This window comes from Cephus cinctus, unplaced genomic scaffold (genome assembly GCF_000341935.2).
Source record: "Cephus cinctus unplaced genomic scaffold, Ccin1 Ccin1_scaffold0695, whole genome shotgun sequence".
Lineage (NCBI taxonomy): Eukaryota > Metazoa > Arthropoda > Insecta > Hymenoptera > Cephidae > Cephus > Cephus cinctus.
This window is the reverse complement of record NW_014333317.1, coordinates 426,818-440,140: the sequence shown is the minus strand read 5'-3', so window position 1 is coordinate 440,140 and position 13,323 is coordinate 426,818. Positions and strand designations below refer to the sequence as shown.

Genomic DNA, 13,323 nt, shown 5'->3' with positions numbered 1-13,323 from the left:
AAATTATAAAAAAAAAAAAAAAAAAAAAAAAAAGATTGACCTGCAGTTTCACGAGGCACTTTGCAAGTTCAACAAGAACAATTGACTAATCCTCTTACGTCCGGAAGCGGAAGTGGACGTTGTAATCTCCAAGGTGGAGTGTCGCTCGTAGAAAGTTTCTCTTGTTTGTTTCGCCCGAGTTAAAGTGTAGCGAACGCAATATTGGCAAACCTGGCTTCAAGTGTTTCCTTCTCGAAGAGAAATCTCATACCTTTTTTCATCTTCTTGATCTCCTGCTCCTGCTGATCCACCGCTGCGCCAAGGAGGGTGAAGATGATACCGGCTTGAGAGTTTACGCCCACGGCAGTCACCAACATTTTGCCGGAGCCCTCCATCACGTGGGTACCTGACAGAATGAAAAACAAAAACAATGACAACTCCAGCTATTCGCAAATCTTCGTCGCTGCTTGTTCCCTCGTTACGGCACAAGAGACGTGCAATTATTACAAGCGAGAGTCAGAGTAAGATTATTTGGTAAGACTCACCGGAAAGCACCATCGGATCGAAAGCTTCGCCTTTCTTAACGTGATCCGATTCTCCAGTCAAGCTGGACTCGTCCACTTTGAGATCGTTGCTTTGTATAAGGATACCGTCAGCGGGCAGCAGGTCACCGTATTTGATCTGAACGTATGAAAATAAAAAAAAAGCACAATAAAGATCGGCTGCTAATGGCTGGATCACGTGGTCCAGGATACTTTGGATCGTCAGAAGTTTCCACGAGGTACCAAGTGTTCCGAAAGCCATTAAAACTTGGTCAAATGTTGTTGCACGGGAATCATTGTATTTGGTACTCTTGCGTTAGGTGCGCAGAGTCGCCACCACTTACCTCCCATCGGCGTCACGTTCGACCATTTGCCGACGACGTGGAAACGTTTGATAAGGCTGAAGATATAAAAATTCATACCTGACAAATATCGCCGACAACAATGTCGGACACCGATATCTGTTTGACCTCTCCCTGCCGGATAACGCAGAACTTGTGCTCTCCTTCTATCCGGCTCTGAAGACCCCTGAACTGCCTCTCCTTCGAGTAATCGTTGAACGCCGTGACGAGCACCACGACGATTACGGAAATCAAAATGGCGAGACCCTCTATCCACCCGTACTTCGACTCGTCCTCGTCTACCAATGCTGAAATAGTTTAGGAAACAGTTAAAAATTGGCATTCGTAATTTTCATGGAAATATTCGAAGACGAGCGACAGCCGCTCTCCTCCATATCGCACTTGCTAGGAATACATGGCATTTCAAGTATCAGGGACACGGGATAACCTTTCGAAAGTCCTCTTATCAGTGAGAGCCGCACGATAAGGGACGATCGTCCGTGAGGAGATTGGAAAATTCTTGTGCGACGAAATCAGAGACAAAACTTACAGAGAGGCATTCCCACAAGTGAGATATCCAAACGACAATACATCGATGCACAATTGAATTTTTCGTCTCACAATTTTTCTTCACTCTATCGACATTTCTCATCGTTACCATAATTAACAGAAAAAAAAGTTGTATAAACACTAATTGAGTAATTTCTCTTTTTCGAAAAAAAAAAAAAAAAAAAAAAGAAAAAAATTTTTCGAAAATTTCGCCCTGATGCCTAAACGAGGAAAAAGTGACAGAAATTAAATGAGCTTTAGTACAACGATCGGTTTTCGAAAAGTTTTTTGTCACTCCCAAAAATATATATGAAATTCCGTCAAGAGGTCCATACAGCTTCGCGTAACCAGTGAATGCGTGGACGAGGACACACAGCCTCCCGAGAAAGGAAGAGGCTGATCAAGAACAAGATAATACAAAATATATATAGAATCCTCAAGCAAATGTATCTGTCACTTTCGATATTGAATTTGCATCTTTTTCTCCTTTTCATTTAATCTCTCGTCTCTCCCATCCAAAGTAATTACACGTCGCGCACGCATCAGGTCTCGGAATACGTATATCCTGAATACAAAACACACAGCAAGACCATCCATCCGTGCAGTACAAACCAGCACATAAGTAATAGGGATTGAGAAGTGTCGACACAGCTGAACAACAAGAATTTATGTAAAGCAGCAAAATACTATATGTTTCGTCATAAGGAATTTTTCCATATTCATACATATTTATATCCGGACCTTACGTATGCACGTGGCGCACATGCACAACAGGATGCATTCGAGGTGCACAGAGTAGAGAAGAGATCCTTGGAGGATATATTCAAGCAGATGCGAGTTCACTTTTTTTTTTTTTCTAATTCCTCCAACACTTTCCTCAAAACCGTTTTTGGCACGTCATTAAAGATGCTGAGTTTAGGGATGAAATTGGGCACCACGTGGTAATAAGGAGAATGACAAGGATGCATTGGTGTTCAGGTTTGACACTGGATTCCTGAACAACTAATAAAAAACAATATTTTTTTTTTTTCAGTCGTGCCGTACACTGATTACACGTGATACACGAACAATCGTTTTATAACAATAATGATTGACTATATAAGTTCTTCAACTGAATTCTTGTCGCTGTCACTGACATTGCCGGAGGATGTGCAATTTGACATTTATTGCTTGTTTCCACGTAACAGTCATGAAATTCGTAATAGTGGTTCGAGTAGTCGTGAGGAAGAGGAAAGCTTTACGAATTCCACAGAGGCCATGCTTGCATCCAATTACACGAACACGTATCTAAAGAGTCAGGATATGTACAGTAAAACCAAATAAGCGATAAACGTCGAATAAAACTTGAATGTCGATAAAGTGTGAATGAGTGTAAAAAAAAAAGAAGAAGAAAACAAATAAACCAAGTGAAAAAACGTGTGCTCTCGAAAGTTCGGAAACAATCGTGAAAAGCAAGGGAGAGAAGGAGCGTTGTACCTCGTGTAGAACATTCCTCGAATCTTCATCGTGATCAGTGTTTCCCAAATTATGATAAAAGGAAAAACATGATACGCTATATATAGTAGCTATTAAGATCACTATTTTTGAAAGAAAAAAAACTGTAGATTAACATTCCATATACGAACTTCCGTTCTTCCAGTCACAATTTTTCGAATGATAACAGCACCAACGTGAAAATAGACACCCTGCTGTCGCATTCCAATAAAATATGATTTATGATAACAATCGTCTGGGAATCACTGTCGTCACGAGGCTAAATGAAAAAAAAAAAAAAAAACAATTAACAATAATAATAATTTACCTACACACGTACGTCGACACGACACAGATAGAGATAACAGAGCGACATATACGACAACTAATATGTCCATACGTAAGAAGGGACTTGCCGAATCTGAGCGCAGAATACGATAGAAATGAAACCAGACGATAAACAGTGAAAAAAAAAAGAAAAAAAAAAAGGAACAGATTGACAGAACGCAAAGTGAACGAGAGAAAGATAGAAAAGAAAAATAACGTTTAACGTTCTACCGACTCCATAGAATTTGCTACCACGCACACGTTAGCCAAATTGTTCTAGTGAATAAAGGAAGAAAAAAGAAAAACCAACTATTCGTTCGTCACTTAACTATTTTTCGCCTGCGAACCGTCGTTGGAGTAATAGACGGTAGAAGCATCGTTCCTGGTTTCGGCTACGAGTGCGAATAAAAAAGAAATTCTCTTGAGAGACACACACCTGGCACAACTAGACATTCTCATGGATACCTTTAATCTAGTTAGGTTGAGTTACTTCTATTTGTTTTATTCCAAATATCTTATGGCCATTACTCTTTTACTACGGCGCTATTTGCGTTGTATTCGTTTGACTAGGGGGAGGTACGACGCGACATTGTCACTGCACAGATTCCATTTAGGAGATCCAACCTGCAAAGCTTGGCGCACGACGAAGGATATGCAGATAGAGTTAATGTAAAGGGGGTTTCAGAGGATATACGCCACGCGTATATCTTTGTTGTTGTTGTTGTTGGAAATGTAGAGACAACGGAAGCAGAACCTAGAGCATGATGAGAGAGGGGCGGGGGGTACACCAAAAGATCGAACTGGACTCGCTACGTACGTTCTTCCTCGTCCGCCGGCTGATAGAAGCTCAGACCTAGCGAGACCAGGGCAGCTATCTCCAAGATAATTAACGTAACGTCCTGCAGCGCTTCCCATACTAATTGTAGAAAGGTTTTTGGTGGTTTCGGAGGTATCATGTTGGAACCGAATGTGTCTCGCCTGTGCTGCATGTCAGCCGCTGAGCCACTGAGACCTGTTGGAAGTAAAGGAGGTTTTATTATTACTTTTTTTATTTTCAAGCACACAAGGCCCAGTACCTACAGGACCAATTTTTTCTTTGGCAATTATTTAATAATTATCTGATAAGTGCTTTACCTTCACTCGGCGAGGTATACAATTTTTTACAGATCTCCTGCGCACCGCCATGGCTATTGATTTTGTTGATACCCTCGCGGCCTCGGTGCTCCATGAGCTCCCGAAGCTGCTTGAGGGTGATTCCATATTGGGCCGGCCGGCCGTCTATCGTCGCCATTTTCTCTCAATCTCTTACGTTGGCTTGTGCCAACTTCTTTTCTCCAAGACCCCCAAAATTATCCACTCCTGCGGCTTCCCTCGTTGGCACTGTTCCCTCGGCCTCCAACCAGTCGCGGAGCTCCAATAGCTGCAACAGCAAGAAACATCCATTGAGATACATCGATTTTTAAAGATAACAGACAACAGTCGTACAATGCTAATTTGCACGTACACGAGATACGGGAGAATCGCGTATCTTGTCCAAGAGAAAAAAGAAAGAAAATAAGAGCCTCAGATAGCCAGATAAAATGATCCGCAGTTATCTTAATTAATTGTCATTGTGCATTTATTGGATCATTGTCCACAGGAATCTGACTAACAAGATGCGTACACATGGCGCGGCCGTGTAGGTGAACGTGGGGTTCACGAACGCAGCTTCAGTTTCCATTTAACGTACACGGCGATGAGTGTGGTACCGACTTGAATATGCAATTATGCACATGCGGCGGTGTGATAGCGGTAGCGGATCAATAAGGGTTACGAGCCTAATAGCCAAGAGGACAGCGCTAGTCGCAAATTAACGCTTAATAAAGTGGAGCCGACATTAATCGAGCCGTCCAGTTGGATTTCTAAATTTCAATTGGCATTGCAAATTGGTCCAAGAACATTTAAGGGATACCCTCTGTGTCGTCACCGATAACAACGATAACGAAACAATTTCCAAGCTGATCATCAATTCCCTAAACGTACAAATTTACTGATGCGTGTGTACGCGTAATATAACGTAGGAGTCATCAACAGGTTTCTCAAGTTTATTCATACGTATTAAGAGATGATGCCGACATACCACCCAAGTTCACGTGTCAATCGCCCTGAGGGGTTTACAGCCACGCGGGGACGGGTGTGTCTGCTGCTAGTTGCCGATGATAAAATTTATATAGGAAAGTATAAATCAACCCAGGAACCCAATAAAACCGATTTCGTTAGGTACGCGAATTATTCGATTAAATTATCGTGCGTGGGGCAATTTACCCTCGGTAACGTATACAGGGCTTAAACGGACTAGTCAGTACTCGATAACTGTCATACAATGATTTTGATTGACCATCGTTTGACAAGAATGATTATTTATCGTCCGCATCAAACAATAACTAAAATGTATGGACTGTATATCTATAGCTTAGCAATGTATAGACATAGAAGTCACGTGTTTCACCTGTCCTAACTGTATTCGGACAAATGCAACAGCTGTCAAATGTAATTAGTACGTTCCAATTGAAATATCCTGTATACGTTCGTATACAGGATTCTAGCGTAGCAGAACGCACGTTATTACATACATTTATGCACGATAATAATAATAAAGATAAGATCATTGACACGCAGCTATTCGCGGATTACACGGAGTTAGGGTCAGACAGATAACGATTATATTTCAAGCTACATTTACGTAACTCATTTCCGATTAAGTTTGTGTTATGTGAGTCAGTCGGATCTGGCATTCGAGATGTGTGGCTAGTCGCTATTTTATTTACACTCGTTTATTTTCGTTGGAGAGACTATTAAACGGAATTAGACGCAACACTTCTCCTTATCGATAATGCTGTATTTACAGAGATGCACCTGAATAACATTTTTTTATGTTTCCAAAATAAATTAAGGAAGTATTGTTAATAGAGAGTCTTTCGAAAATTTCCATTGGTCTGCCCGATCGTTTTTGTTAAGGAAAATTCAAAAATTTGTTTTTTTTTCTTTTTGTTTTTGTGGTTCTAGAAAACGAAGCCACTGTGTGCGCATGCTCGGCTGATGCAGAATGTACTGGTCACGTGACCGGCCGTTCCCACAAGAAATGCCAATTCCGTAACGAGTGACGTAGGATATGGGGCCCAAAATTAATCATGACGTCATGGTGCGAATTAAGCCGACTGAAAAATGCGAAAGCGTCGACGACGGTGTGGAATTTTCTATTTAGAACGAACTGGATAATGCAGGATGTAAGTTATTTTTACGTATCCTTCCACGAAGAGAATGTCATCGAGAAAGGAAGGATCTTAATTTAATGATAAATTCGAAATAAAGAGCGTCTTCCTGATGCTCGGTGAAATATAGTGTGGGCTTAATGTATTTATCAGAGGACTCGCTCAATTTTTTACGAATGTCAAGGCTGCTGTCAGCAGTGAGGTATAAAAAGGAATTACATTAAAGTGCACAGTACTGTGAATGAATGCCCTGCATGCTACTTGTCTCTGCGTGCTCTTCCATTATGGACATAATGCCTGGCTTGATTTTAGATATAAACTTTGTTCAGTCACATGAAGTTTCTCTTATTGTCACTGTTATAAATAGCAAGCGAATTTGCTTTGCATTACACACGGTATAAGTGACGTGTGTAGTTATGAAAATCTATGTATAATCAATAGCTGTAGAAACTCGGAGAAACTCAACGCGATTGTTAAACAGCTCTATATTTCATTTGAAAGTTAATGGTAGGAATGCAGATTTTTTTGCTAATTGTTTTAATACATTTTTTTCATCCGCAAGGAAAAGTTATGCTGCAGAAATATATTTTACTTCACGTTCCATATTACTAAAATTTATTAATAGATGCATATTCAATATACTACAGTGTTGCTCTTTGATACAGACCAAGTAGAATGAACAATATAAATCTTCAGTTCTATAGGAAATCATTCAGCATCATTGATTACACTGAATTGTACGAGAAGGTTATAGTGAGCTTCTGGTTTAGACATGACAAGGTCACTGGAGAAATCAATAACTGAGATTTGAATAAAACTAATCTTTATGCGTGCACACTGACAGGATGAACTTAATATTCTAGGATCTCACTTTGGTTCGACGGTATACCGATGCTACTGGGATATCAGTAGAGTTTTCTGTTATGCTAATATTGGCACTTTGATAATCTATACTGGGTAAGATGCTTATTGCGATACTACATATCTCATTGGATAGAGAAGAGGCAACCGTGAATGTGAAGTGGATTTTGTTATTATTACTCTATGTCAATGATTCCTCCTTTAAAAATTCAATGTTTGCTTAAACGGAGCCATGAATCTGTATTTTCTTAGAAATTTCATAGGTACTATATCATGTAATTCATGAGGTTTATTATAGTTCTCTGCATGATACATTGTTAAATAACAATTTCATAATGGTAGTTGATTACAGGTTGTTTGACACTAACTGACAATTAAATAATACAAGTACCATCTTTAAATGGCCTATGAAGAAAAATGTTTATCAAACATAATGGACGCAAATTAAAATAAATAAAGTAATTAAACGAAGCAGCAAATGCTCTTATGATGAATTATTCATAAGAAAACCTAAGCATCTATCACACTCTTATAGAAATGTACAAATATTCTCTAATATTATATGATCCGAAGAAGTTAATCCTTTGACAAAGAAGACATGACGAAAGACACTTTTATCGTTAGAAATGTTTATTAAATCAAAGATGTGCATGCTACAGGCTATAAGCTGCTGACAAAAATAAAAATAAGTAGAGACCAAAGAGACATCAGACATTTCGAAGCATGGCAAGAGATTCTTCAACATTAACAAGGGTAAGAAACTAACCGCAAGACAGAAGTTGCCAAATGTGATCCAGTATTTTTTTCGATTAAACAAATACAGTTACCCTAAGAAAATATATGTGCTCTATACCTATCCAGCTGAAGAGGTTATGTGTCAACAGGGCGTAAGAATAAATTCGTGGCAAATCAGAGAACCACACCGGATAACATAAGCCGATCGAAGAAAAGTAGAGTTCCAAAGAATTAGCTAAGAGCACGAAGAAAAGAAACGAGAATTAACGAATAGAAGTGAGTAAACCAAGGGACATAAAATACAAGATAGAAGGGAGGAAAAAACAAAGCATCGATATTCACAGGCGCGACCCATGACGTACGAGCATTGGCATAACTCGTGTAAAATATCCATGCAAAGTATTATTACCTTAACGGCAAATTTCCAAGGGAGCACCGTGTACAATAAACACTCAAATAAATATCCGCGTCCGAAAGGAAACCATCAAGGCACGTTAACGGGGAGAGTAGAGTTTCCCTGGCGCTCGAACGCGGTGAAACATAACGAGAACTTCAGCCATCGATAGCGAGGCGGCGCCGAGTTAGCGCGAACGCACCTTAGAGACTTGGCGCAGTGGCGCCATCTCTGAGTCAGAACATCAACATCAATATGAAGCACAAAAAGTCTAGAGCAGAGATTCCGAGGAACGGAAAAGGCTTCTACTTTAATTTCCCGTAGTGCCGTTGCTCCGTCTCATTTTCAAACGATTTCCAGTTTCCTGTCGATTCTCAATCAGCCAAAGGAAACCGTAGAAGACCGAGGGAAACCAGTTTACAGATAAAATATCAGATATCATCTACCTTATTTTATCAGGTAAATCATTTTCATTCGCAATTTCCTGACCAATTTCAGACTGGCCTCAACGAGTACGATACTTAGACTGTACAAGCAACCATAGCAGCAGCAGCAGCAGCAGCAGCAGCATCACCACTGTTTACGTCATTTTTCATTCGTAATTCTATTTCGATCCAGGCACAGTCATCGCGTCGCGCTTCCGTTGCTAAGTCCTTATACGATAAGTCACGCCGATTTACGGTACACTACTATAACTGGTATCTGCCACTTTCCTCGGGATGAAGGCCAGGTCAATGCAAAAAGAGAAGAGAAACTCGACGAATATAAATAAAACTAACGAAAATGAGTGAAGATAAACATTGCGCTTCTACATTCACGTCCCATGTTCGTCATCGTCTTCACACAGAGACACGTGACAATCATGAATTAATCAATAACCACTGGTCCCGTCGGACAACAGTAGACATTCAAGAAACTGCAAACGAATCAAGGCTAAAACCGTGAACTTTAAATGAAAACAAAAATCGTACAAGGGTAGAATTAAAGGAAACGCACTAGTAAAAAATGTCATTTTTTATGTATTACCTTGCCCGTGATTCCGGCGTGAACGAATTCAGTGTCTAAAATCCAATTAGGGTAACACGTTAATTCTGTGTCACACAGTATTGAGGTATACATATAAAAAAAAAAGTAGAACAAAAATTCACACACAACACACAACTGTAACGCCGACACTACTAGGTCGCTCGTTGGCAACCCGCTTACACTGTCAAGAATTGAGGTGCTAGTGCATCCCGTACCTACCGCAATAACGGTAGTGCGTACGAACCGTTGGTTCGGGACGTACGAAACACACCAGAGCCTACATGGGGTAGTCAAGAAAAAAAGAAAAAAAGGAAAAATCCTAAAAAAAGGTAGAAATGCAATATTTTGCCAAATTTTCAAAGCACAGGCCACTCTGACAGCCTTCCTTCCTTTCTTTCTTTTCTTTTTAACCGCACCAAGAGACTGACAGCAATTTTGAAAGTAGCCTCGGGTATAACCTTTTTTGTTTTATAAAACGAGAAAAAAAATGTAACGAAATAAAAGAAGAGAACCAACTTAAAAATTTTGAATCCGAGTGACTCGCGCTCTAGTAAACCGGCGTGGAACGCTCCAGTCCGTTCGAACGGGAGGAATAATAAAAACAAGCACCGCCTGAGCGAACCGACTAGCGCGCGAGTTACTGACTGACTGACTGAGTTAGTGAGTTAGCGAGTGACTCGATGCTACAGGCGTCTCGGCGGTGGGACCTACGGGAGTTCGACGCTCATACACGACGCTGTTTGATCATTGATATCGCGAGCCTTTTGGCTTCCCTCGTCATGACTGTCACTGCTTCTGCTTCTGCCTTCTCCCACCTTTTCCTCTTACCCGGCCCCTTCGACGTCCCAGCAGTTTCACTAGGCCCAACGCACTACGCACTGTTGCATTCTGATAGGTCGCCCCGAGTAACGGCGATCCTGCCCTTTTTCACTTTAATTCTGCAACCGATACCGACGTCTACTTAGCAGTGCCATCTCTCCCATTAATATTTTCTATAAACACAGCACATAGGACTGCGCTACATAAATATGTGGAAACGCATACAGCAATTCGGTACGCGTAACATTTTATTCGTTTGGATTCCTTTTTTTGACTGATAAATAATATACTTTTTTGGGGTATCGCGTAATAGCGATAAAAGGTCCCGCTGCTGTCATTTTTTATCATTTTTTATTATTTTTCACGCGGAATATATATATTTATTTTTTCGCACTAACTTTCGAGGCACCTGTTGTCCTTACTGTTAATTTAGTTGTAGAGGGAACCATTGGTGGGAATCTGATGTTTCAGATTTTACATACTATATATATATATATATATATATTTCTTATGTAACACGTATCTTGTCTATCTAAAATTTCTCATTAGCTACAGACGCACGCCTGGGAGGGAATCTGATGTTTCAGATTTTACATACTATTTTTCACGCGGAATATATATATTTATTTTTTCGCACTAACTTTCGAGGCACCTGTTGTCCTTACTGTTAATTTAGTTGTAGAGGGAACCATTGGTGGGAATCTGATGTTTCAGATTTTACATACTATATATATATATATATATATATTTCTTATGTAACACGTATCTTGTCTATCTAAAATTTCTCATTAGCTACAGACGCACGCCTGGGAGATTCTTATCTTTAATGACAGTCGACAAATTCGGTACAGAAACAAGTAACATCGGCGGGCTTATCGGCTTGACGATTGATAACACGACGAAATTAATTATTATATAAAGGCCACAGAATATTTATGATTATCAAGCGCGAAGCTTTGACGTCAATAGTGAGAATCAAGAGGATTATCGACAAACCGTGATATTACCGGGGCTCTCGATGACTAATTGTCAAATCTTCTTATATTTGTGGAATCTCAAGGAAATTCAACTTATGTGTAATAAAAACATAAAAACATAAAAACGTGGGATTTCAATGATTTTTATATTTTCATGAAAACACGCAAAAATCACTTGACGACTTGACGAAATTACAATGGCATACAAACGTAAGGAATACGTAAGATCGTATTGGTAGTCTTTGCGGTATTAACGAGAATTATTTATGGCGTCGAATAAGCGTCGTCGACCGGCGACGCTTTTGTACTGCCGTCACGTGTCCCCGCGATCTAAGAAGTTCACCGGTAGTTAAATTCTATGAAAGTTTCGATTTAGGTTATAATTGCAGGGTCGCGTTCCAGTTTCGCGTACGCGTTTAAAATTGGCGCGCATGAATAAGCAAAAAGCGCAAGGAGAGAAAGAAAAAAGTATTGATAACGTGGATGCTTTGAATTTGAGACGGTTAAAGTAATTATTCATTTTCGACAAGACAGGAGATTCGTCAATTTGGAAATTAGATACGATACAAAAATATCTTCTTCGACTTTAAAAAAAAAAAAAAAAAAAAAAAATTATATCATTTACTCATTTTCGTTTCAATTCTATTTCTCCCATCCCTTATCCAACTGTCCCCCTAACAATGACTCGACCAATCCCTTATACTCGGTAAATCCGGATAAAAAACTTTATAGACGATTTGTGCAAACTTTTTCATGGATAAAAATACGAGTTTCTCTTTCGCCGTGCGACGTTTATACCACGAGTCTTCTTCGACTTTTAAAAAAAAAAAAAAAAAAAAAAAAATTATATCATTTACTCATTTTCGTTTCAATTCTATTTCTCCCATCCCTTATCCAACTGTCCCCCTAACAATGACTCGACCAATCCCTTATACTCGGTAAATCCGGATAAAAAACTTTATAGACGATTTGTGCAAACTTTTTCATGGATAAAAATACGAGTTTCTCTTTCGCCGTGCGACGTTTATACCACGAGGGAAGGAAACAGAAAAAAAAATTTAACTACTAATTGACGCCACTCAAGAATTTTTTTCTGAATTTAAAAAAAATTCTTTCTTTAACAATATCGATTGACATCAGAGCACAATTTTTCAATTGATTTTTTGTAGAAATACCGACAAACAGTTGTACGGTAGATCAGATCGGTTTATTGGGTGAAATAATTCACCACAGCAAGGTCATGGTTAATTATTATCCGATTAAGCATTGAAGTTAACCGCGACCCCAAACAGTAGAACTGAGGATAAGAAGCATTTTGCTTCCTTGAATTTACAGTAAAAATCCTGAGGCTAGTTGGACAAGGAACCAGTGGCTGAACTCGTAATGCGTCAAAGATTGCGTGAGCTGTACTTTGGCATTTCCAACGATAAGGCTCTCAAGCTTTCGGATGCTCCGGATGAGTCAGAGTGAGTTAAGGGATGGAAATTTCCCATTAGCCCCGCCATAGCCAGTGACTGCAGAATGGTCGCTATCGGTTTTGGGAAGTGGCGTATGACAACGTGGCGAAAGCCACGACACTGATTATCAGTCTTGTTGACACGGGCTGCCAATGAATTTTCTCTTCGAGAATAACGAGAAACAAGAAAGAAAGGAAGAGGGAAGAAAATAAAAAATTTTAATCCACAAAAGTTCAGCTTATCGATAAAAAAGTCAAATTTCATCTAAAACATGAAAAACACGTATTTAGCGTTGCGCTAAATCAAGATACTCGTGTTCCTTAATTTTCCAAAAAATAAATACACCCAATACCAGGATCACCCGTTATAGATAAAGTACAAAATGGCACTAACATCATGCATGCCTATAGTAATACCAGTAAATGCAAGATAATCTCGCAATTTCAAAATGACACTTTTATCTCTTTAAAGTCACGCTAAGCAGTTTTACTGTGACACATAAAAGAGAGCCCACGTGACCACAGTGCGGCAGTCTATTGCGCTAAGAAAATTGCTCTGCCACTTTTTTTTTTATTTTACGCTGCTTCGATCG

At 39.6% G+C, this 13,323-nt stretch overlaps 1 protein-coding gene across 32 annotated transcripts in view; it reads right to left on the bottom strand.

Moving 5' to 3' along the window:
* Positions 1-13,323, bottom strand: part of LOC107269990 (plasma membrane calcium-transporting ATPase 3) — a 128,900-nt gene that overhangs the window by 50,502 nt on the left and 65,075 nt on the right. For 19 of the 32 annotated variants that reach the window (XR_003060372.1, XR_003060373.1, XR_003060370.1 and 16 more), the window contains exons 1-8: positions 9,995-10,133; positions 9,479-9,513; positions 4,346-4,631; positions 4,029-4,223; positions 3,541-3,603; positions 944-1,170; positions 525-660; positions 251-385 (exon numbers count right to left, since the gene is read on the bottom strand). Coding sequence is in view for 23 of the 32 variants with exons in the window: in XM_025087404.1 (XP_024943172.1) it covers positions 251-385; positions 525-660; positions 944-1,170; positions 3,541-3,603; positions 4,029-4,223; positions 4,346-4,502 (913 nt within the window). In the remaining 9 variants the exon portion in view is untranslated. Of the gene's footprint in view, positions 1-250; positions 386-524; positions 661-943; positions 1,171-3,540; positions 3,604-4,028; positions 4,224-4,345; positions 4,632-8,467; positions 8,615-9,478; positions 9,544-9,604; positions 9,746-9,936; positions 10,134-13,323 lie in introns of those variants that run through there. The other 13 variants (XM_025087396.1, XM_015744519.2, XM_025087401.1 and 10 more) reach the window with 11 other exon arrangements.